Below are 22,010 nucleotides of genomic sequence, written 5' to 3' on the forward strand. Positions count from 1 at the left end.
TAAAATTATGTCATTGGTGCTTAAATTCCTTAAAATTTATAATTTTAACTTTTATCTTGTGTCCAATTTAGTCCCTACCTTCATTAATATTTAAAACATTAAAAAAGAAAAAAGAAAAGGAGAATGGGATAAATGAGCTGGTTCATGTACATAAATGGAGTTGATAAACAGACATGAACCATGATGGATAATGCATAAGTGGACATACAAGTAGTACTGTTGAATTTTGATCGTTTGGATTAAAATTCAAAGATACACACCCAACTGTTTGATGGAAACTTTTATCTATATGTAAAATATTGAGAGTAGATGGCAGCTGCACTAATGAGCATCTCGTTTTTCATTTTCAACAATTGGTCTGTACATCTGTCGCAGGTTTATGCCAAAACGTGTTCTTTTTTCGAAACACAGGGGACTTGTAAATGACGAATACAAAATGGACCTCATTCTTATACATTCATCGTATTTGATTGCCTTAGCTTGCATGTACATTGCCAGTGTTAGACATGGTAAAGTTCAACCTATTATGAATACGTGAATCGATTAATTCGATGCAAGATTCAATAAGGAATTGGACACGATGATTTAAACTTGATATGAACTTCAAAATAAACTGAACCAAAATCGATCTGAATTTTTGCTAGACCAATTTTGATCCGACTCGAATCTGATCTGAATGATCTTATTGTCACCTTTAGCTCTGACAATCACTGGCATGCACCCTTGCATTGCATGACTGGATGTTGTTGTCTCGTCTGTTGTAAGCAAATGTAAAACAGACAAATATGGTTCAGGAAGAAGTGAAACCATGTATATCTCTGGTTTGATTTAACCTACCGGTTTCTGTATGATATCTACCAGTGGTACTATTAGAGGTTTGCAGGTAGATGACTAGAGTGATTCTACAATTACTACATCAAAGATTTTGATGAATCTCAGTACTATGAATTCAATCATTGCAGATCAAACATATATGATTCAAGTCTTAAGCAATTCGAGTAAGAAACAAGTTGATTTAACCATGGTGAAGGTGATGGACCAATAATCTTTGCATCAGCCTCATGTTGAATAAAAGTATTCCCAGGATTTAATTTTTCTGTTTCTTCTTAGCCTTCTTCTTCTCTGTATCACACAAATAAAATACACATGATGGTCATAAAACTAAGCTTCGCAAGCACAAAGTATCAGATGAAAAAAGAAGTAGAAGAATGGATTACCTAATTTTCTCTTTGCTTCGGATTTTGCAAAAAACTCCCTCCATTCATCTGTTAGAACAAAAATGGGCTCATCCTCCTCCTCTTCTTCCTTTATGTCTTGTAATTCTTCATACTCCGGTTCTTGCTCTTCCAACACTCTGATTGTTAATCAAACAAAGAAAAACAAAACCCAAGCAAGAAAATCAAAATGGCGGGGGATTGAGAAATCCGTTTAATTCCTATTAAAAGCTCCACATTACTTGCTCAATGTACCGGGCTCAACATAATCTTGGCAACCAAATTTTCAATTCAAGATTTCATTAACTAATCTCTGTGATGAAAACCCATGTCATGAATTTGAGAACAGAATGCAGAAATGGGTTAGTTGGGGATCTCCTTTTTTTCAGAATCGAAAGAAGAATCAGTGATGGAGGAACTTACGGATTGCCGCAGTGGTGAGCTTCGTTTTGCGTAGTTGTGGACTCCAAATTCGTGTGGTTCTGCAAAGGAAGAGGAGCTAAAGTAGGGCTTACGTGAGAATGACAAGTAATGAGGTGGTGGTGGTGGTGGAGAGGGCAGCTTATTGTATAATGATGGTGGTGGCGGTAGTGGTGATGGTGGTGACGAGGATGGTGGATCATCGGATGGGGATGGTGGTGGGGGTGAGGGTTGGGGTGGTGGTAGTGATGCGGTACTGGATACGGTGGCCTCCATGATTCGCAGTGGGACGAAGGTTCCATGTGCGTAATCTTCAAATTCCCCTGGTCTGTGTTCACTAATTTCTAGGGTTTGTAAATAAAGGGAGTATTTAGTATTAATAATTTATTTTTTGTCAATTAAGTTATTTTTTAATTATATTTTCATTTTATTTTAATTGTGAACAATTAAAATTAAAAATATAATTGAAATTGTGATATAATGTAATAACATAATAATTTTAATTTTCTTTTAATTTAAAATAATTTAATTTATCATATTTTACAATTTAGTTTTATCCTCCGTTATCAGCTGAAGAAAAATTTGCTTAAATTTTAGTAGCTGATTGGCCTCCACCTTTATTTTGCACAACGTTGTTCATCTCACCGAACTCAACATTCTTCTGCTCCAATGGCCAACCTTTCATGGCCATAGGTTAAGTTTATTATCATCATTTTTATGAGTAAAAAATAATAAAAGTGAGCGAAAACACTCAACATTAAATAAAATCTTTCGAGTTATTGATAATTCGTACACCAGATGTAATTGTTCAAACTCGAAACTTTTAAGAAAAATAACATATTTTTATTCTATATAGATCACTTAGTGGATTCTCATCATATACAATATTAAATATGCATTGAATAATTACTTAATGTAATGTTAATAAAATAATTTTAATTTCATATGCTACTTTAATCCATTACCATATATCTTACTTCTAAAAAATAAAAAAAGATACTTACATTCCATAAACATTATTTTCAAAAACAAAATGCACAAATCCTGATGAAACAATAGAATCATCAACAACAGGTAAACTCTAATCCTCGTTTGTATTGTTTTAAAGCCACTGCAAAGTAATATTTCATAAACTCAAGTCTCCACAATAAACTTCCTGGTGGTATGTCCAACCCTCCCCCGCCTTACTTAAGGGATGCTTTGAATCAATTACTGCTTTAATCTTTCCTTCTTTCACAAGCTTCTCTTTCTTGGGCGTCATAATCATTGGAACCAGTTGTTTCTTGGAGAACGCAAGCTTTTCCAGAGTAACGTCGAATACCTTGCCGTTTTAACTCAAATTAGGCTCGAAAGTAGACCAAGGAAAGCCCAAGGCGCCATGTTTGAGACCTGAAGGGCTCTTCAGACCTGCCCCTTCGGGGGTCTTGTTGTCTATAACCTCACCGGCTTCCGGGCTTTTGATTAAGTCGATGTTACGAGCACCACAAGTGGCTGTTTCCGAGCTTTGCTAGTTGAACTGAGTAGTGAGTATTGACCGACGCTGTTCACTTCCATTGTAATTGAACCCGGCGGTCCAGAGCAGGCACTCGTGAGCTGCGAGGCTAGCGATCTGCGAAGCTGAACCTTGACCGGCTGATACCTCTGGAGGCCTTGAAACTGTTAAATTCTCCTTATCCCCGCAAATTCAGCTACTGCACCTCCATACTCATTTGGTCATTGCAAAATATGCCTTCATAAATAAACAAGGCCATAGCCAATGGCATAAAAGATGATAAATTGATGAAAAACAAAGCTCGTTTATCAAACGAACATATTTTAAGCATTAATTACTCAGAAATGATAGCCATGCAAACAAGATGATTGCATTATAGACATGATACCGAATGGGATAAGGAGCAAAAATTTGGGACTCGGGAATGTTCCTATAGCTTGAATAAGGGACATAGTGTTTCTAGATCCGTTCCTAACTTGAACCAACTATGTGGCCTGAGTAAGTGTCACCCTCACCCGATTAACATAGACAAGAAGAATAAGAATGAAAACTTACAGAAAGAACCAGCCACGACTTCATCTCCGGCTTTGTAATTCTGGACTCCTGATCCAACCTTTACGACTTCTCCTGCGACATCAATAATCCAATACCAAAAGTTGTAGCTTGAAGACAAGTGCAATGTCTAGTGATGAAGAGAAAAAGTAGGGTACCAGGGATGTCGGGGAATTTGCAAGGTTAGAATGACCACACCACCCCTTTCTGCATTCTCAAGTGAAGTGGATTCATGCTAGTTATCTTAGTCCATCCCTAATCACACATGCTTAAATTAACGAATATACCCCTAATCCAATTTTTTTTTTTTTTTTTGCAGATAATATTTAACTAACCTCACGGCTCACACTAATCTCTATTACATAATTTTAAATACCTAAGAAATCTTTGGACTATTTTACAATTTATTTTAAAATTTATATTTTATTTACAGAGAATAAGTTTATATATCGTTCTTATTTGAAGATTTTAATATCTTTCAACCCTTGTTCAATTTTATTATATTTTATGGATATAAAACTATAAACAACAATATGAGTTCTTTAGACTCGTACATTTATATTTTTAAATAACTCAATCAGTAATCTTTAGAATAAATAAAAAGGTATTATTAATAAAATAATATAATTTTATAATCATATATGTTTATAGTTTTTAAAAGAAAATTAATAAATGATTTTTTTAATTTTTTTATAGACATCAGATCTAACAGCTAACATAAAATTAAAAAAAGTTAAAATTTTCAAATCAAAACAAGACAAGAATAACACTACAAATCTACACAAAAACAATACTATACTGTGAAAACCTGATAGAATTCTCAACAAATATTGCGCATCAATGATGGTAATGTTTCATATCATAATTATATTTAAAATATCTTTCATTTATAAAAAATATAATATTTATAATGTAAGTTATATATAAAAAAATAACTTTTTAAACATTCAATCGTAAAAAAATAATTTTACAAACAGATCGTAATAAATATTCTCAAAATTTATTTAAAAAATTTAAAAACAAACGGATGAAGGTCATCCTAAAAACAAGTTATGGCCCCTATCATATGAACACAGTGAAAAAGGCATACAAATCCAGGCCCTACAACATTTAAACATCACTGTGCAAATGGTCATCCAGGAACAAGTAGGAACAATATGCGGATACAGAGCTGACAACACAAATAAGAAAGAAAAATCTCGGAGCCACATCTAAAGTGTAATCTTCAACATACATTTCATAAACATAATTTTCAATAACAAAGTCCACAAATCTTGATTATCCATAGTATTACCAGCAATCGATACCTAAACACAACCAACTACCAGCAACATCACCTCCAAGCATCATTGTTTAATTGCTTACAGCTACTGTAAGAATCAAGTGACATTTAAGGCTCCACGATTATCTTACCAGTGGCATGGCCATCCATGATCTTAGCCCATGCTTCGTCAGCCTTACTCAGGGAATACTTTGAATCAATTACTGTTTTAAGCTTCCCTTCTTTCACCAAGTTTACAAGATACTCAAGGTTTTCCTTCTTAGGAATCATAAGCAGCGGAACCAGCTGCTTCTTTGACAAGGTAAGCTTTTTCATTGCAAAAGTTAGCAAAGCACTAGGACCAGGAGTTATATCTATTACCTTCCCGTTTGCACTCAGATTAGGCTCAAAGGTAGACCAAGGAATGCCCATTGCACAGTGGATTACTGCATCATATTTGTGACCAGAAGGGCTCTTCAGAGCCGCCCCGTCGGGAGTTTTGTAGTCAAGAACCTCATCTGCTCCAAGGCTCTTGACTAAATCAATATTACGAGCCCCACAAGTGGCTGTCACATATGTGTTTCCAAGCTTCGCCAGTTGAACTGCATATTGACCTACACCACCTGAGGCAGCAGTAATCAGAAGATTTACTTGCTGGCCACTTCCATCAAGCTTGACCCCAGCGGACTGGGTGAGTGCCTGGTGAGCTGTGAGACCAGCAACGAGCAAGCCTGCACCTTCAGCAGCAGATACTTCTGGAGGCCTTGCAACCGTCAAACTCTCCTTAACCACAGCGAATTCAGCTAGTCCACCTCCATTCTATCACAGCAAAATAATCATAACCACAACAATTGACATGATACACTGAATTGGTGATAAATTCACCATACCATTGGCCTGCAATAACGACATCTAGGTTTCTCTCCCCCGCCAAATGGCCAAATGATAAGTTTAAATCATTTCTCAGAAACGAATCATACTGACAAAGGATGGTTGAATTCTAAACATGATACGACTCAATATGAAAATTTAGTTGTAATTAAATCTTGCATCTTAGGATGTTCCAATAGTTTGAACCAACAAATAAGACAGTGAAACATCACACATACATATGTTTCTCTCAACCGTCATTATCAATACAACCAAAAAATGGGAAGCCCAAAGTTTTCAAAGGAAGGTTTACCATTTAAAAGTTACATTCTGAAGATGACTTGACACACTGCCTTCATTTACTTTGATTAATCCAAGCAAGCAAGCAGGTCAATGCTAACCAGTTGTCATGGCTAAGGTTAACCAATGTCATTCATTGGAACACTGACGTGGTTTATTTAGAACAGAAATAGGTAATACAAGTCCTTAAAAATACTTTAAAGGGGATTACAATTTACTAGTGTTTCTTCGTTGTTGGATTAAGAACTGGAATTTTTAGCTATGATGAATTCCACCCCCCCCCCCAAGAATGTAGCCTGAAGCCCCACTCAGCTCAACACAATTAATTGCTTGAGCTATTACCCAAAAACATCAACTACTTTCTAAATTGTTATCGATCACGCTAGTAAAAAGCTAGTGCTTTTCCAATCTTCATGAAGAAACATCATTTCTGAACGTTCTCAGAATGATTAATGACATGCTAGCTGAGAATGAGAATGAGAACTTACAAAATGATTAAGCATACCCACAACCTTATCCCCAGCTTTGTAATTCGTGACTCCTGGTCCAGCCTTTATGACTTCTCCTGCTACATCAGTAGCTGTACAAGGAAAAATAAAATCTTTAGCTGATGACTGAAAAGTGGGAATCCAAATATCAACAGAAAGAAAACTGCAAAATTTACTGACAAATTAGAGTTGGATTCTTTTAAATAACTTGCAAGGGGTATATAGCTAGCCAACTTTTCTTTTGAGATATCAAGTTCCCATGTTTTAAAACGTTAACTTAATGACAAAGAAAAGTGAGAATAAGTCTTCAAGGCTGTATCAATATCCCTTCACATATAAACAAATTATGTTCTTTAATGGTAGCCGTAGTTAACAATCTACACATTTTTTCCATTAACAACTGTCGCTAAAGCAAAACCCGGAAATGTACACAGACGCAAATTTGATTACAACATCAAATGATCCAGCAAGCATTAAGTCATTTTCCATAAAACCCTCTTTGGGAATTTGACATGTTACTTCTACAAACCCATATTTCATTGGCTGGTGGTGTAACTTATACATAACAGATGGTGTTAATTAAATACAAATGCCACTAGCCAAGTAAAAAGGAAATTTCGAATATTTAGAGACGGAAACTGTCAAAAGGAGAAAATAAATAAATTACCAGGTATGTGGGGGAATTTTCTAGGTAAAAATGGGCGCAGCATCCCTTTCTGAATTTTCCAGTCAACTGGATTTAGACTAGTTGCCTCCAGTTTAAGCAAAACTTCACCTTGACTTGGAGTAGGGATCGGAACTTCAACATGCTGTAACAGTAAAAAAAATCACAGCCGTTATAACACCAAGTCACTGGCAATAAATCTTCAAGTTTATATCAGGCAAGAAAATAGTGGAAAAAAAAAAGCATCTCCAAAATAAAAGGTTAACGCTTCTCTAATCACTATCAAATATTAATCTCTCATTCTCATACCCTTTTTGGAAATTTAATTCCGAAAAGAGAACCCCGAGTTTCTTTCCTTTCTTGAAAATCCCACTTTCCTAACGCCTCACGACCCTCAATATTCAATTCATTTAGAACCTTTCAATCGCAGATTTAAACAATAGAATTATGAATTCAAAGAGAAAATATCAAATATAAGCACTAGATTAACAAACCTTGACCGAAATGTCGTCCACATAAAAAACGAACTAATACCTCAATCCAGAAAATTATAAGATAAATACTTAAAAAAATAGATTATAAAATGAAGTGGGATTACATTCAAACCAGCAGCTCCTCCGCCATAGCCGCTATATTGAAGAGCGCGCATCAGATTTTCAGCCATTTTGTTCATGAGTTTGAGAAGAGAAAATTTAAAGGAAAATGGAGGAGAGTAAATTTCGCTGATTGGATATCGTACCTGGATTTATATTGTTGTTAACCGCTAGAGCTAACAACCAAAAATCCAAATGGGGTCCACTTTTGTAATTTGACGGACATACCCTCTATGATTTAGCCAGAAATCTCTCGATGGATTCCATTTTTCAGATGAGAGCGGTGGTTTCCACTTCGATACGTTTTATTTTTTGACCAAATAATATTTGTGATATTTTTGTTTTATTTTTAAAAAATAATCATTGATTTTATTAAAAAATTAAATATTCAAAATTATAAATGAAACTTTATAACAACAATCATAAATTAAATACCTAATTAATATTTTTTTATAATCACACAAAAATTAATCGTTTAAGACTATACAATGATTATATAAGAAAAATATTAAAAACATATTAAAAACTCGAATAAAAAATATATACGAATATATTTGATTGCATTAAATAACAAACTACAAAAGGAAACAAATCTATTAAAATATCACCTATAAATCAAAATAGAAAAGTTGTTTAATATATTCAAAGATTCGTCTGATCAAAATAAAAAAAAAATTATATTAAAAAACTAAAAAGTATAATAAATAAGTAATAAAATACAAAATTTATATATAATTTAGATTTTCTAATTGTACGTAGAATTGTATGTCGTCTAATTGTAATTTGTCAGCAAAGTTGTTTCTTTTTTTTTCCCTTCAAATTCAAATAATTTTATCCCTTTATACATAGGTCATCGATTCGTGAATATAAATAGTGTATCTAAATTTAATCTGAGTGTTCAAAGTAAGAAAGATTAACATGATAATAAATAAACGTCATTTTAATCAGTCGTGACAAATATCAAATAACCCTAAACTAGGGTCATTATTACATTGCCAAGGGGAAGACGCCGAGATTATCATGCGACCTCATTTATTTGGTGGTTCAGTTTTAACTAATAAATTATTTAAAATAAATCAATTCATACAACTATAATAATAAATCAATCCATATTTTAAAATAAATCAATCTATACTAATAAATTATTTAAAATAAATCAATTCATACTAATAAATTATTTAAAATAAATTAATCCATATTTTAAAATAAATCAATCCATACTAATAAATTATTTAAAATAAATCAATTCATATTAATAAATTATTAAAAATAAATTATTTTAAAATAAATAACCTTATTAAATTATTTAAAATTATTTTAATAAATAACCATATTTTATAATTGTTATTGAAGAGTTTGAAGACCTTTGAAAACATAAAACCATATTTGCACCAAGAAGAGCTCGCGCGGACGTTAGAAGAACTTTTGTCTTCTAAAAAACAAACGGTCTGCAAAGCTTAATGTTTGCACGTGGTCTGCATGGCGTAGACATAAGAGGTTTGAAGAGGTGGAAGAGTGAAAACAAACAAGGGCTTAGTCTAAAAAATAATCGGTAAATATTTGAAGAATTGTTTTTTCAAACATGATATTAGAGACAATTTCCCAAAACGAAAAAAAGGTCAATAATAACAAAGGAATTGTTCGCAACAGTTTGATTTAGTGCATTCTTTATTTTATATAAGTATAATATTAAATTTTTATTTTAATCATTTAATTTTTTTATTTATGTTATAAAATAATTATTTAAATAATAATATTAATAAATTAAATATATGATAAATTAAATAAAAGTATTGAATTTTAATTAGATATAAATTTAATATTTTAGTTATTTATTATAATAAGATTGAGCGTGCCTAAGATTTTCAAATATAATAAATGTATTAAACTCAAACCTATATATCCTTCTTGATTTTGGCATCGCTTTCAAAATGCCAAATTTCGAAAGCATTCTTTGTTAATAAAATTCGATTTTTTTATTCCACCAATAAAAGAATCGTAAGGTCACCCAATAAATTAAGGGTAAACTACAAATTTGGTAACTGAACTTTACTCTCTCTTATTTCATTCATTGTATTTTAAATCTTTTTAATTTTTCACTGAACTTAATACATTTGATTTTTTGGGTCACTCAGCAGCTTTCTCACTAATAGCGTTATAAATGGGTTGTTATATAGATGCAAAACGATATCGTTTTGGTGAAAATTTTGTTTTTTTAAACGGCGTCGTTTTAACGCCGTTAACTATTTAACGACAGAGTGACAAAAAAAAACTCAATGTGTTAAGTTCAATGAAGAAATTGAAAATTTTTAAACTTCGATGAGCAAAATTGGAGAGAGAGTAAAGTTACGTGCTGAAATTTATAATTTACCAATAAATTAAAATCTTAAAGTCATTTTTATAAATCCAAGTAATCATTAATTATTAATTAAATTGTTAAATATAATGAGGGTAGTTCTGTTGTATGGTAGTTTAATATAAGGTTAAGAAAAAGTATTACCGGAAATGTTAAAAAAAACGCTATCTAAAATGTAATTTTTTCTACCGAAAATGTTAATTTTGCAACATAAAATGAATATTTCCGCTATTAACATTTTTGGTAGGAAAAAATAACATTTAAGGTAGCACCCGATATTAATATTTTCAGTAAAAATATAATATTTTAAATAACGCTCTATAAAAAATATTAAAAATATTAATATTTCTGATTCTTCATTTTCTTATACCTTATATTATGTTACCTCTCATTAAACAAGACAAATGTTTTAAAAAAGAGACATAAGGTAAGATAGATGACTATCCAGCTCAGTTGGTAGAGCACAAGGTTCTTAACCTTGAGGTCGTGGGATCGAGTCCCACGGAGGGCATTTCATAATTCGGTGGTCTTTTACGGAAGTTGCTCTCAACCTGGTATTGGGGGCAGCCTACTATCTTACCTCCCCCTTACCTATTACATATGAGAGCAAGGGACATCCATTTTTAATTTTTCAGCAACCTTTTTAATGAATTAATATATATAGGATAAACTACAAGTTTAATACTTGAATTATCAGTTTTATTTTATTTTAGTGCCTAAACTTTATTTTTTTAAAATCATATCTAACTTTTATTCTTTGTTTTATTTTAGTATCCAATCATTAAAAACTTAATAGAATTGTTCCAAGTGGAATTTTTATGGGTAAATTACATCATTCATCGCTTAACTATCTTCTCACTCCTATTTTGGTAACTAAAATTTAAAAAAATTCAATTCAACTACTCAACTTTCAAATTACTCATATTTTAATCACTCTAATTCATTTTATTAATAATTTTTGTGACATGACATTTTTATTACTATTTTATTAATATATAATTAAAATAAAAAAAATAAATTTGAAAGATAGAGTGATCAAATTAGGAGTAATTTGAAAGTTAAGTAATTAAATTTAAAAAATAAATTTTAGTGACCAAAATAAGAGTGAGATTATAGTTGAGTGACGAATGAGGTAATTTACCCATAAAAAATGTTATGTTATAACTGTTCCGCTAAGTTTTTAATGGCAAAATACTAAAACAAAATAAAAAATAAATGTTATATATGATTTTGAAACAAATAAAAATTTATATACTATAACGAAACGAAACTGATAGTTTAGATATTAAACATATAGTTTACCCTAATATATATTAGTATATTTTTCAACTCGTTCATAAGAAAAACTTGTATATCATAGATGGAGGATTTAGAAATAATTTTGAAGATAGAAACATATATATTAATAATAATAAAATAATGTGAAATATACACTATTAAAATTATAGAATAAACACAATCAATTAAATAAACTAGGTATGATCTTGAATGAATCTTACATCCAACGCTTGATAAGATTAAGGTGAGTAATCGTGACGGTATCAAGAACCATCACAATAATACTATAATTAAGGTGAATATTTGATCAAATTTAGTCAAGTCGAATATGGAAAAAAATTAGCTACTCAAATTTACTAACACTATTTTATTATTCAAACTTCATTTTAAAAAAATCGAGTTAAATTTAGAAATTTGAGTCGAGTCAAATTGAATATACTTTATGAGTTTCTATTCAAATTTAAATTTAACTATTTACAATTTTATGGTACTGATTGATTCTTATTTAAATTATTCTTTAATCATATATGATATACATATAAATTTTATCATATTCTTTCTCACACGTGTAATAAGATTTGTAATATTATTTAATAAATCAAAACGTCTAAAGCTATATAATATATTTGTAATATTATTTTTATGACAATTTATTGATGAGAGCATGAGATAATCAAGGAATTGATGGGAATAATTTTTTATAGAGGGTTATAATTGGAGGACAAAATTGAATAAAATATAAAGTTAAGAAATTAAAATGAAATAATGAAAATTTTATTCTCAAAAGGATGAATTGAAGTTACACGTGTAATATACGATTTTGATCAACTTTTTTTGGATTTAAAACCAAATCGTGAAAAAATAAATTACTTAACTATAGATTAAAATATTGTCATTTTAATGTTTGATTTTTTAAATTTTGCAAATTTAAACTCAACTTAAACTTAAAATATGAACAATAAATTTGACTCGACTTAAATAACTCGAATTAAATAACTGTAAAAGAACAATAGTGTCTCGGGTCCCAAGTTTTAAGTGAGTAGCGAATCAAATAAAAGATTAGGTTTAATCAAGACTTACATAAGGGTTTGATTCAAATTTGACGATAAAGATGAATAGGAACAAAGTTAGGATTAAATATTAAGAAGTGTTAAATTAATTTACATCAAAAGTATTAAAATCTAAAAATTAAAAGACAAATATTTTATTTGATTAATATATAACTAAAAGGATGTAAAGTATCATAATGCTAAAAAGTAGAGAGAAAAAGATGTAGGATTCATTTACACTTAAAAGTTGTACATGCTTTTTTTATCGTTTAATGAATGTAAATTGATGTTAAATTAACTGTAAAAAATAAAGAGACTTTAAATGATGACGGTAGACTATCGTAACGAATTTGGAAAATCACAACGACAACTGTAGACTATCGCAACGCGAACTGGAAAATCGCAACGCGAAATGGAAAATCGCAACGCGATTTTCAACTATCGCAACACGATTTTCAACTATCGCAACGCGAAATGCAACGCGAATTTATGATAGTGGAGATCGCAATGCGAATTAGAGATCGCATTGCGATTTTGTTGGTCATTTTCGCAAATCCAAAAAAAGTTGATCAAAATCGTATATTATCTGGGATTTTTGGCCACTGAGGTTATTTTATCTTTTAAAATTTCACAATTAGGGTAACAAAGATAAATATTTTTCTCTTTAAGAAAATAATTATTTTTTCTCTTTCATTTTGCATTTTCAAATTTATCATTTTCTTTATAATCTTGAAGTCGTAGAATGTTGACCGATCTCTCGTCTATTTTATCGTTCTCCTCTTGTTTTCATTTTTTTTTCTTCTCATCTGTTTCGAAGGAATCCTCAAGCCTACTTGATAGAGGCTTCTCCTATTGTCTCGTAATCTTTTCTCCAACATCAACTTGTAGAAGTGTCATAAAATATTGTTATCATAAAATATGATATAAATTAAGTGATCAATTATGTTATAAAGTCATAAGATATTAGAAGTGTCATAGAAATAAAAGTGTAGAAATTATTAAAGTTGTATTTATAATTCGATTAGTGGCAAAGTTATAAGTATATACAATAATTGATTCTTAAATCAGTTATATAAAGGGGTTCAACCAATCCCGTAAGAGAGTTTAAATAAAGATTGAAGGATTTCAACCAATCCTGATTTTATTATCTAAAGGGGTTCAACCAATCCCGTAAGAGAGTTTAAATAAAGATTGATTCTTAAATCAATTATGTAAAGAGGTTCAGGTACGCTTCTGTAAATATAATTTATTTTATTAAATATATTTTGGCATGATTAGATCATGATTTATTTTCATATTTATTATGATGTGGTTCTAGCAAGTGTCATCATGTTGAATAACTGAGAATGAGTTAATTTTAAATTTTTTGGGTTTAATCTTCGTGTGTGTGTGTGTATTTTGTTTTTTTTCTCTCTTAAATATCGTTTTGTAATTATGTGATAACCCTGTCTTGTGCGCTAATATCATCGGTTAATAATCCTACACTCTGCGATAATTTTGCGATAACTTTACTGTTGATCAGATTGCGTTTAAGATACATTCACTTTGAAAATTAAGTATGATGCAATAACTTCAGGGTTCTAAAGTTTCTACATAATTTTATAATATTTTCCCCATGATCGTGTTAATTTGTTTATAATATTTTATAATATTTTGTTAATTTGACAATTTGAGATAAGTTATGACATATGAGCAGAAATTAAATTATAAATTCTGAGCAATCCAGGGGTTATAATTTTTATGATCCTATAATAAGAAATATTTTTAAGATGAGATCTATAACGTTATTTTTGAGGATGTTGAGTTTGGAGGGAGAAATAAGGTTTAAGGAATTGCTTTTGAGGAGTAATTGAATTATACTCAATTCCAATTATATCTTTTGATGATATATATGCGTTCATACATGTCATTTATCAAGAAGTGAATCTAGAACCTCAATAAGATAATATTGAACAACTCTCCATTTAAGATTAGAATTTGTTACAAAAGAACAAACTCAACAATCTTAAAGAATAAGTGTCATTTTGATGATCCACGAGATAAGATAAATATTATTTTGGATTATTATGTTATTACAAGAAATAAGGATGACAGTGGAATGATAGAAGATAATCTAATCAACTTTCATCATGTCATAAAAGTTCTAACTCTCAAAAGTGGATTAATTTCATGTATGAAGAGTGTAAGTTTTATACAAGATAATAAAGTTTGAGAACTTGTCTCATTATCTAAAGGTACAAAGATAATTGGTTGCAAATGGATATTTAAAACCAAAATGAATGTAAAAGGTGATGTTGACATGTATAAGACATATGTTGTATCTAAATGATATACTCATAAATAATGAATTAATTTTGTAGAGACTTTCTTTTTGGTTTTATTGAAATACTCTTTCAGGATAATCATGATACTTGTTGCTTATATTTGGTCTTGAATTACATAAGTTGGATTTCAAAATTGTGTTTCTCAATGGTAACATTTATTAGATGGTTTATACGGTGCAATTAGAAAATTGTATCTAGTGATACAAAAATAATGATATGCAAATTAAGGAAATTCATTTATGAGTTTAAGTATGACTCTCGTTAATTGTATAACAAATTTCATCAAGTAATTATCTCGTTTAGTTTTGAGATAAATTTGGTCGACTATTGTATACACTTAAACTTCAGTGGGAGTAAAACAAGTGATACACCTTATTGCTAAAGGAAACAAGTTTAGTATGTTCGGTGCCCTAAGAATGATTTTAAAACTAAGAAAATGCAAAAAAGTTCCTTTTGCTTCAGAAATAAATGGTCGTAGCGTAGGATATTAAGTAGATATTTAATCAATTTGGGTATGGATCATTGGATAGTAGCCAAATTGATTCATACGATACATTTAAGAACAAAAATATTACATGCTCACATATCGAAGGTATAGTAAGAAAGTGATCATCAAGTTTATGGACTCCGACTTATTGAAATATAGATGCAAATTTTTTTTCCACATAAACTGCTAATTATGGATTGATAAAAAGACCGCTTGAGTAATTTTCTGACAATAAAGTTGTAATCTTTTATTCCATATACAATAGAAACACCTTAAAGTCTAAGGACATAAATATTATGTTTCTGATTGTTAAAGAAAATACAGAGTGGTTATGTGTTTATATAGCATATTGGTATAAACTCATTATTACGTGCTTATTAAGGAATTCTCACCCTAGGTCTTTCATGAGCACACAACTCATGTGGGTGTAATATCATTTAAGGATATTAAGTTTTAGTGGGAGTTTGTAATTTAAATGCTCGTTGGTTATAAACACAATTTCAGTTACTTCAATTTCAGGATTTTTTTAATGTTATTTTCTTCAAAAATAAAGTTTATTTTGATTTATCCACATTATGGTTTTGCTAAAATTTGATCTCACTAAAGAGAAATAGTTGGAAATAAACATATTTGATTCACATCGCATATAATTTTCATTCTACGCTCCATGATTGATCTATATCATTTGACTGTGTTTGCATATGTGACCATTGATGTGTCTAGTCATAATTGATATGACAATAGTCGCTTTGATCCTACATAGATATAGTTGATGGACGAGATTGTTATAGAATACCTATTGCACGATAAAAAATTTTGAGCCCATTAGGTTATACATTTATCAGGAAACATATGTTGCCTAAGTGGGAGATTGTTGGATTAAAATCTATAATTATGGGCACATATTTTTAATGTATATTGTTATCATAAAAATGACATAAATTAAGTGGCCAATTATGTTATAAAGTCATAAGGTATTATAAGTGTAATGGAAATAAAAGTGTTGATAATATTAAAGTTGTATTTATAATTCGATGATGGGCAGAGTTATAAGTACAAACAATAACTGATTCTTAAATCAGCTATATAAAGGGTTATGGTCCCCAAGAAATAGATCATCTCGTATTACTCTTATCCCCGTCAGAGAGTTTATATTTAAGAGAATTTTATCTTCTTGGAAGATCACAACTAAATAAAGATTGAAGGATTTCAACATATCGATTAAATAAGGTACGCTTCTGCAAATCTAATTTATTTTATTATTGATGGTTTGACATGATTAGATCCTGATTTATTTTCATATATATTATGATTTGGTTCTAACAGGGTTTTCTTTGTTAGTTAAAAATATTTATATAGTATTTAAATTCATTAGTCTTATATCCAATCCTTAAATAGTTTCTTTTAATTTATATTCAATATGCATTATTCTTCTAAATAGTGACAATTTAATAATTTCAAATTGGGTTAATACCTTTTATTATGAGTTCGAGATTTCTAAATGTAGTATAAATCCATACATAAAAACAAATAAATATATTATACAGGGTTTGGGCTCCATACTTTATTGTTGGAGCAAAGGTCCATGTATTTTTCAGTTGGATATTTGTCTCGTTAAATCCCATATTTTGAATCTATAATTCTTGTCCAAGACGTACGGGTCTTTGGACTTACAAAGATAGTTCAGCTCTTTCAATAATTTATTGCGAGCCATATTTGATAACAAAAATATCGTGGTAAACAACTTAACATCGTTTAAGTAGGTTTCGAGTTCGAATCTTTGTATATGCAGGAAACTTCCGCTGAGAAATTTACCCACTAAGATCAGGTGTGCGACCTGAATCGGTCAGAATTAAACAGGGTAAAACCTTAGAAGCTGGGAGGACAACTAAAAAATATTGCAGTAACTTTTATCAGCTTATATTCAATGACATATTAAAAATATTTTTAATAGTATATATATATATATATATATTAACAATACAACTTTTTTAATTAAAACGAATAAAAAAATATGAGAATGGTCATCATTAATAAAATAAATAAATAATCGAAGTAAATTTAAATTTTAGGGTGGGCATGTGCCCATCCTCAAGAAACTGTGGATTCACCGTTACTTATCTTATTTTTATATGAGTTATGATTCATTTACGTAATGAAAAAATGTTTTAATTTTATATAGATTTAAGATCATTGGATAAATGAAAATAGATAGATGAAATTAACTCATTGTTTTTTATAAATATCTTACCGCTTTCTATTATTAATCTCACCTATGTATTTTTACCTATTCAATAGTCCTAAATATGTTAATCTTAAATTTTTTTTATTAGTTTAATTGTATAATTTCATATTTATGTCAGATGTTTTACTACAATATAGTTGCGGTAAAATATATTTTTTAATTAATATGTTAGTTGAAGTCAACAATTGATTTTAATGAAATTGTACACTTAAAATTTTAGTACAATTTTATCTTACAAAAGCAATTAGTTTTATTAAAAAAAAGATGAAATATTCAGAATTACAACAAAGGTTTATAATCATAAATTAAGCACATAATTATAACATTTTCTTATAATCATTGACATAAGAGTCTAATCACTTAAGAACACACAAGAAACATGCAAAAAAATGTTATAATATACCGCTGCAAATAAAAGGGGATCAAGTTACTGAAAACTACCGTCAAAATGAAAATAAAAGTCGAACGAAGTGAAAGAATTATCAACAAACACAAATACACCGAAATATACCACTGCATTTAGAGATATAATAGATTTTATTTTTTCAAATATATATATATATATATATATATATATATAAATGTATATAAAAGATAAGTCTACAACAAATATTACATATCAAAAATAAAAATACACTACTAATACTATTTAATGATATACACCACTAAATAAATTATCCTTCTCTATGAGACATTAAAAATTTCAAGGATTTATTGCACGATTAATCACTTATAGAAATTTAGTTATAATTCCAATAGAAATCTGATTAAAACGTGTATTATATATATAATGCAGAAAACGGATAATTTGAGACAGATTTAAGTTTCTGGAGACAAAATTGTTAGTGTCGCACCCGTCTTTCGGTTGGGCCCCGGAATTGGGCTTTGACTTGAGTGATTGGGTTGGGAGTCGCCACCGACCATTTTAAAATGAATTTAGGTGGGTCGGACACCATCTTACCTGATCTGCGTTGTACCAGAAACGTGTCGGGTTCGGGAGTCGATTACGGTCAAGGAAGGGTTAGCACCCTTGAACCGCCCTTTCGGTACCAATTAATTTGTCGGTTGTCTTAGTTGCGAAAATTTAAAATTTAAATTTAAATTTAAAAACTCGATTCACATTACTTACCTTTGATTGGTTGGAGTTCTTCTAAAAAAGGTCAAAAATGTTAGAAAATATAATAATAGACAAATGTTAGATAAATCAAAAAAATAAAAAAAAAGAATAAAATAAAGTATCGACTTAGAGGATCAAATTGAGACAAATTGAAATTAATGGACTAGATTGGTATTAAAATGAACTGCAAAAGAGAAAAGAAAAGGTTAGGTGCCAATTCACGAAATATAAAAAATATAAACATGGACCAAATTGATTAAATTGGAAATTCGGAGGCAAATTTACAGGTAGTGACCAAAATGAATTGCGACTCAAAGTATCAGGACTACGGAAGGGATTTAAGAATCTTGTATTTGCAGGATGGTCCTTGGTATATAAATACCAAAACGGCCTATTTGAATCATTTCTCTCCATTTTCCAGATCTCTTCTCTCAAATGAGAGATATCTCTCTCAAACAGCCCTTCCTCGGGCGATATCCGGCCACCGTCTGGTGGCCCACTCAGCCGCACCGCCGCTCCGGCCGCCACCGGCCGGCCGGAAGGAACCCAAAACCACCAAAATGTTCCCCTCGTTACCCTTAGGTCAGATCCGAGCCCCGAATCACCGTAACCAAACCCAAATCGTGTAGATCTAAGGAAAACCCATTCGGCTTTTACCTTTTCCGGCGAGGCCCTTCGTCTTCCCGGTGCTTGCTCTTTATTTTGCTTGGCTTTCGGTTGTTTATGTTTACTATTTTGGTTTTTTGTGGTGTTGTATTCGGTTGTTCAAAGCGTTTTGATGATTTTGTTTTCGTTGGGTGTTTGGTTCTTTGGTTGTGATGATGTTCTGATGGTTCTCGGTTGTTTTGGTACCGTGTTTGTGGGTTTTGTGTTGTTGATACCCTTTGGTTTCTGTGGCTCGCTGTTGACGTGGGTCTTGTGTTTGGCTCGTTGGTGGTGTACTGTCGTTGATGGTTTTACGTGGTGTATCCCGGTTCTGTTACCGATCTCCCTTGAGTACCGTGGCTTGGTGGGTATTTATACCCACCACTGATGCTATCTGTTCCGCCCTCCACGGGCTATTTCCGGTGATGGCGGGGTCGTTCCCGTACCTTCCGGGCCTATCATTGCTTCACGTGGCCGGGAATCCCGGGATGGTGCAGTCCCGATTTTCCCGGCCGGCCGGCTCGGGCTTGACGTTTGGTTGCCCCTTGTGCGCCGCCTGTGACATGTATGACTAGGGTTTCTAGACCCTGAACTGTATCTTCTGCTGGGCTGGTTCAGGCCCAGTGTTCGGATCGGACTTGGACCATATTGGACCCAAAACAAATCTTTGACTTGGACCCTGCAAAAAGCATAAATAATAATAAGAAATAAAATAATAATAATAATACTATATATATATATATATATAAATATTTTCGAAAATATGTAATATATAAATTTCCAAAATGCTTTTTTAAAACTATATATTATACATGTTTTTAAAAACGTTTTAAAAATTTTATAATATATATTTTCAGAAACGGTTTAAAAATTATATATTATATATATTTTTAAAATGTTTTTCAAAAATTATATAATATTTAAATGTTTTTAAAAAAAATTCAAAACAATATATTATATAATTTTTCAAAAATGATTTTAAAAACTATATATTATATATATTTTTTCTAAAATGTTTTAAAAACTATATAATATATAGTTTCAACAAATATTTTTAAAACTATATATTATATACATTTTCAAAATGTTTTCAAAAATTATGTATATTATAAGTATTTTCAAAGACCGTTTGCAAAGTAAATGATATATATATAGATATATATAATAATAATAATAATAAATAAACAAAAAAAATGGACGAAAATGAGTGTCTACAGCTGCCCCTCTTTGTCCTTTTTCGTGGAATGAAAAATAGGACAAAGATAAAAAGACACAAATTTTCGTTCGGTAGAGTTGAAAAATAACTCCCTGTCAAATTGAGTTGCGGATGGCTCCTCCGTTGCAAAGTCGAGTCCACCTTGAAATTGAAGCCGTAGTTCGAAATTTGAATCAGAACGTGCCTCTCATTGCCTAATTGTAGTCAACCTCGGTATTTTCTCGGATTAAAGACTTGGTTAAAATTTGACTGGAAAGTAGTTCCTTAACTCCACCATGTGATTGCCAGGCCCTTGAGCTGAATAAAACCGAACTCGAAAGGTCCTCGTCGACGTATGGCTTTTCTCGGCTTGAACTATGCTGCCGAAAAACAGTTTCTTGTCACTAAGGCACGGTTAACCAGGTCTTCTTCTCGACTTGAAAACCTTGATTGCAGCCGGACAGTAGTGTGATTGAGGTATCATCGAGCTGAATAGAGTCGAACTCGACAGTTTTATTGACAGATAGCCCTTCTTGCATTAAGCTATTCTGTAAGCTTGATTTGCCTCTAAGTTGAATATAATCGAACTCGAAGGTCTTTAGCAGATAGCCCTTCTCGACTTAAGCTATGCTGCAAATGATGTGCCTTGGAGCTGAGCGGAGTCGAACTCGAAGGTCTTTTGGTCACAGATAACCCTTCACTCGAAGGTCTTTTGGTCACAGATAACCCTTCTAGCCTTGAGTTATGCTGTAAATGATGTGCCCTCGAAGCTGAGTGTAATCGAACTCGGGGGTCTTTGGCAGATAGCCCTTCTCGACTTAAGCTATGCTGCAAATGATGTGCCTTGGAGCTGAGCGTAGTCGAACTCGAAGGTCTTTTGGTTACAGATAACCCTTCTAGCCTTGAGTTATGCTGTAAATGATGTGCCCTCGAAGCTGAGTGTAATCGAACTCGGGGGTCTTTGGCAGATAGCCCTTCTCGACTTAAGCTATGCTGCAAATGATGTGCCTTGGAGCTGAGCGTAGTCGAACTCGAAGGTCTTTTGGTTACAGATAACCCTTCTAGCCTTGAGTTATGCTGTAAATAGTTTGTTTAAAAAATGGCTTCCCTTTACGGGTCGAAAAACGGTCATGATACTTCCGGTGGTTCCCCTAAGCTGGTCTGGGAAAACCTACTGATAAATTCTGACAGCCGGATATCTTCCGTCGTGGAATTGAAATCTGGCTTGAAAGTGTTAACTGAAAACATGTTGCTCCTGGTGAGTTTGAACCGAACTAGATTCGATCTGAATTGGTTCTCGAACCCATCTGACATTGGTTCTGAGATCTGTAGTTATGTAAAGTCAGTTGAGGTGTAACTTCTTGCTGCTGAGTTACACCATCGTTCTTTAAAGGTGCTTGCAAGTCGAGTAACCTTCATCCTGAAGTCAAAGCTTGACTCTGAAAGCTGCAAAATTATGT

The 22,010-nt window shown here is 31.3% G+C and overlaps 2 protein-coding genes and 1 pseudogene across 4 annotated transcripts; all 3 read right to left on the reverse strand.

Moving 5' to 3' along the window:
* Window positions 1-1,020: 1,020 nt before the first annotated feature.
* Window positions 1,021-1,967, reverse strand: LOC120153566 (uncharacterized histidine-rich protein DDB_G0274557-like). 2 transcript variants are annotated; one of them, XM_039165490.1, is made up of 4 exons: window positions 1,880-1,950; window positions 1,638-1,846; window positions 1,218-1,354; window positions 1,021-1,122 (listed from the first exon to the last, which is right to left on the reverse strand). In XM_039165490.1, exons 1-4 carry the CDS (start codon window positions 1,934-1,936, stop codon window positions 1,088-1,090), a joined length of 438 nt encoding a protein of 145 aa, XP_039021421.1. In that variant the 5' UTR covers window positions 1,937-1,950; the 3' UTR covers window positions 1,021-1,087. The 2 variants fall into 2 exon arrangements, with proteins under 2 accessions (XP_039021421.1, XP_039021420.1); XM_039165489.1 differs by having other exon boundaries at window positions 1,638-1,967.
* A 784-nt stretch (window positions 1,968-2,751) lies between these two features.
* LOC120153580 lies at window positions 2,752-5,028 on the reverse strand (annotated as a pseudogene).
* Window positions 4,903-7,970, reverse strand: LOC120153644 (chloroplast envelope quinone oxidoreductase homolog). Of its 2 annotated transcripts, XM_039165559.1 has the most exons (5): window positions 7,860-7,970; window positions 7,265-7,406; window positions 6,598-6,689; window positions 5,061-5,758; window positions 4,903-5,027 (listed from the first exon to the last, which is right to left on the reverse strand). In XM_039165559.1, the coding sequence occupies exons 1-4, from the start codon at window positions 7,932-7,934 to the stop codon at window positions 5,069-5,071; spliced, it is 999 nt and encodes a 332-aa protein (XP_039021490.1). In that variant the 5' UTR covers window positions 7,935-7,970; the 3' UTR covers window positions 4,903-5,027; window positions 5,061-5,068. The 2 variants fall into 2 exon arrangements, with proteins under 2 accessions (XP_039021490.1, XP_039021489.1); XM_039165558.1 differs by having other exon boundaries at window positions 4,903-5,758.
* Window positions 7,971-22,010: the final 14,040 nt, after the last annotated feature.

The sequence above is a fragment of the Hibiscus syriacus genome, unplaced genomic scaffold, assembly GCF_006381635.1.
Source record: "Hibiscus syriacus cultivar Baekdansim isolate YM2019G1 unplaced genomic scaffold, ASM638163v2 tig00111101_pilon, whole genome shotgun sequence".
NCBI lineage: Eukaryota > Viridiplantae > Streptophyta > Magnoliopsida > Malvales > Malvaceae > Hibiscus > Hibiscus syriacus.

Bases quoted from the DNA above. Each gene is read 5' to 3' on its own strand.
- LOC120153566 (XM_039165489.1), bottom strand. From the start codon at position 1,936: ATGGAACCTTCGTCCCACTGCGAATCATGGAGGCCACCGTATCCAGTA. The intron at 1,355-1,637 runs GTAAGTTCCTCC...ATTAACAATCAG, and splicing joins GCTCACCACTGCGGCAATCC to AGTGTTGGAAGAGCAAGAAC. The intron at 1,123-1,217 runs GTAATCCATTCT...TGTGTGATACAG, and splicing joins CGAAGCAAAGAGAAAATTAG to AGAAGAAGAAGGCTAAGAAG.
- LOC120153644 (XM_039165559.1), bottom strand. From the start codon at position 7,934: ATGAACAAAATGGCTGAAAATCTGATGCGCGCTCTTCAATATAGCGGC. The intron at 7,407-7,859 runs GTAATCCCACTT...TTACTGTTACAG, and splicing joins GAGGAGCTGCTGGTTTGAAT to CATGTTGAAGTTCCGATCCC. The intron at 6,690-7,264 runs GTAATTTATTTA...TTCCTTGTACAG, and splicing joins AAAATTCCCCCACATACCTG to CTACTGATGTAGCAGGAGAA.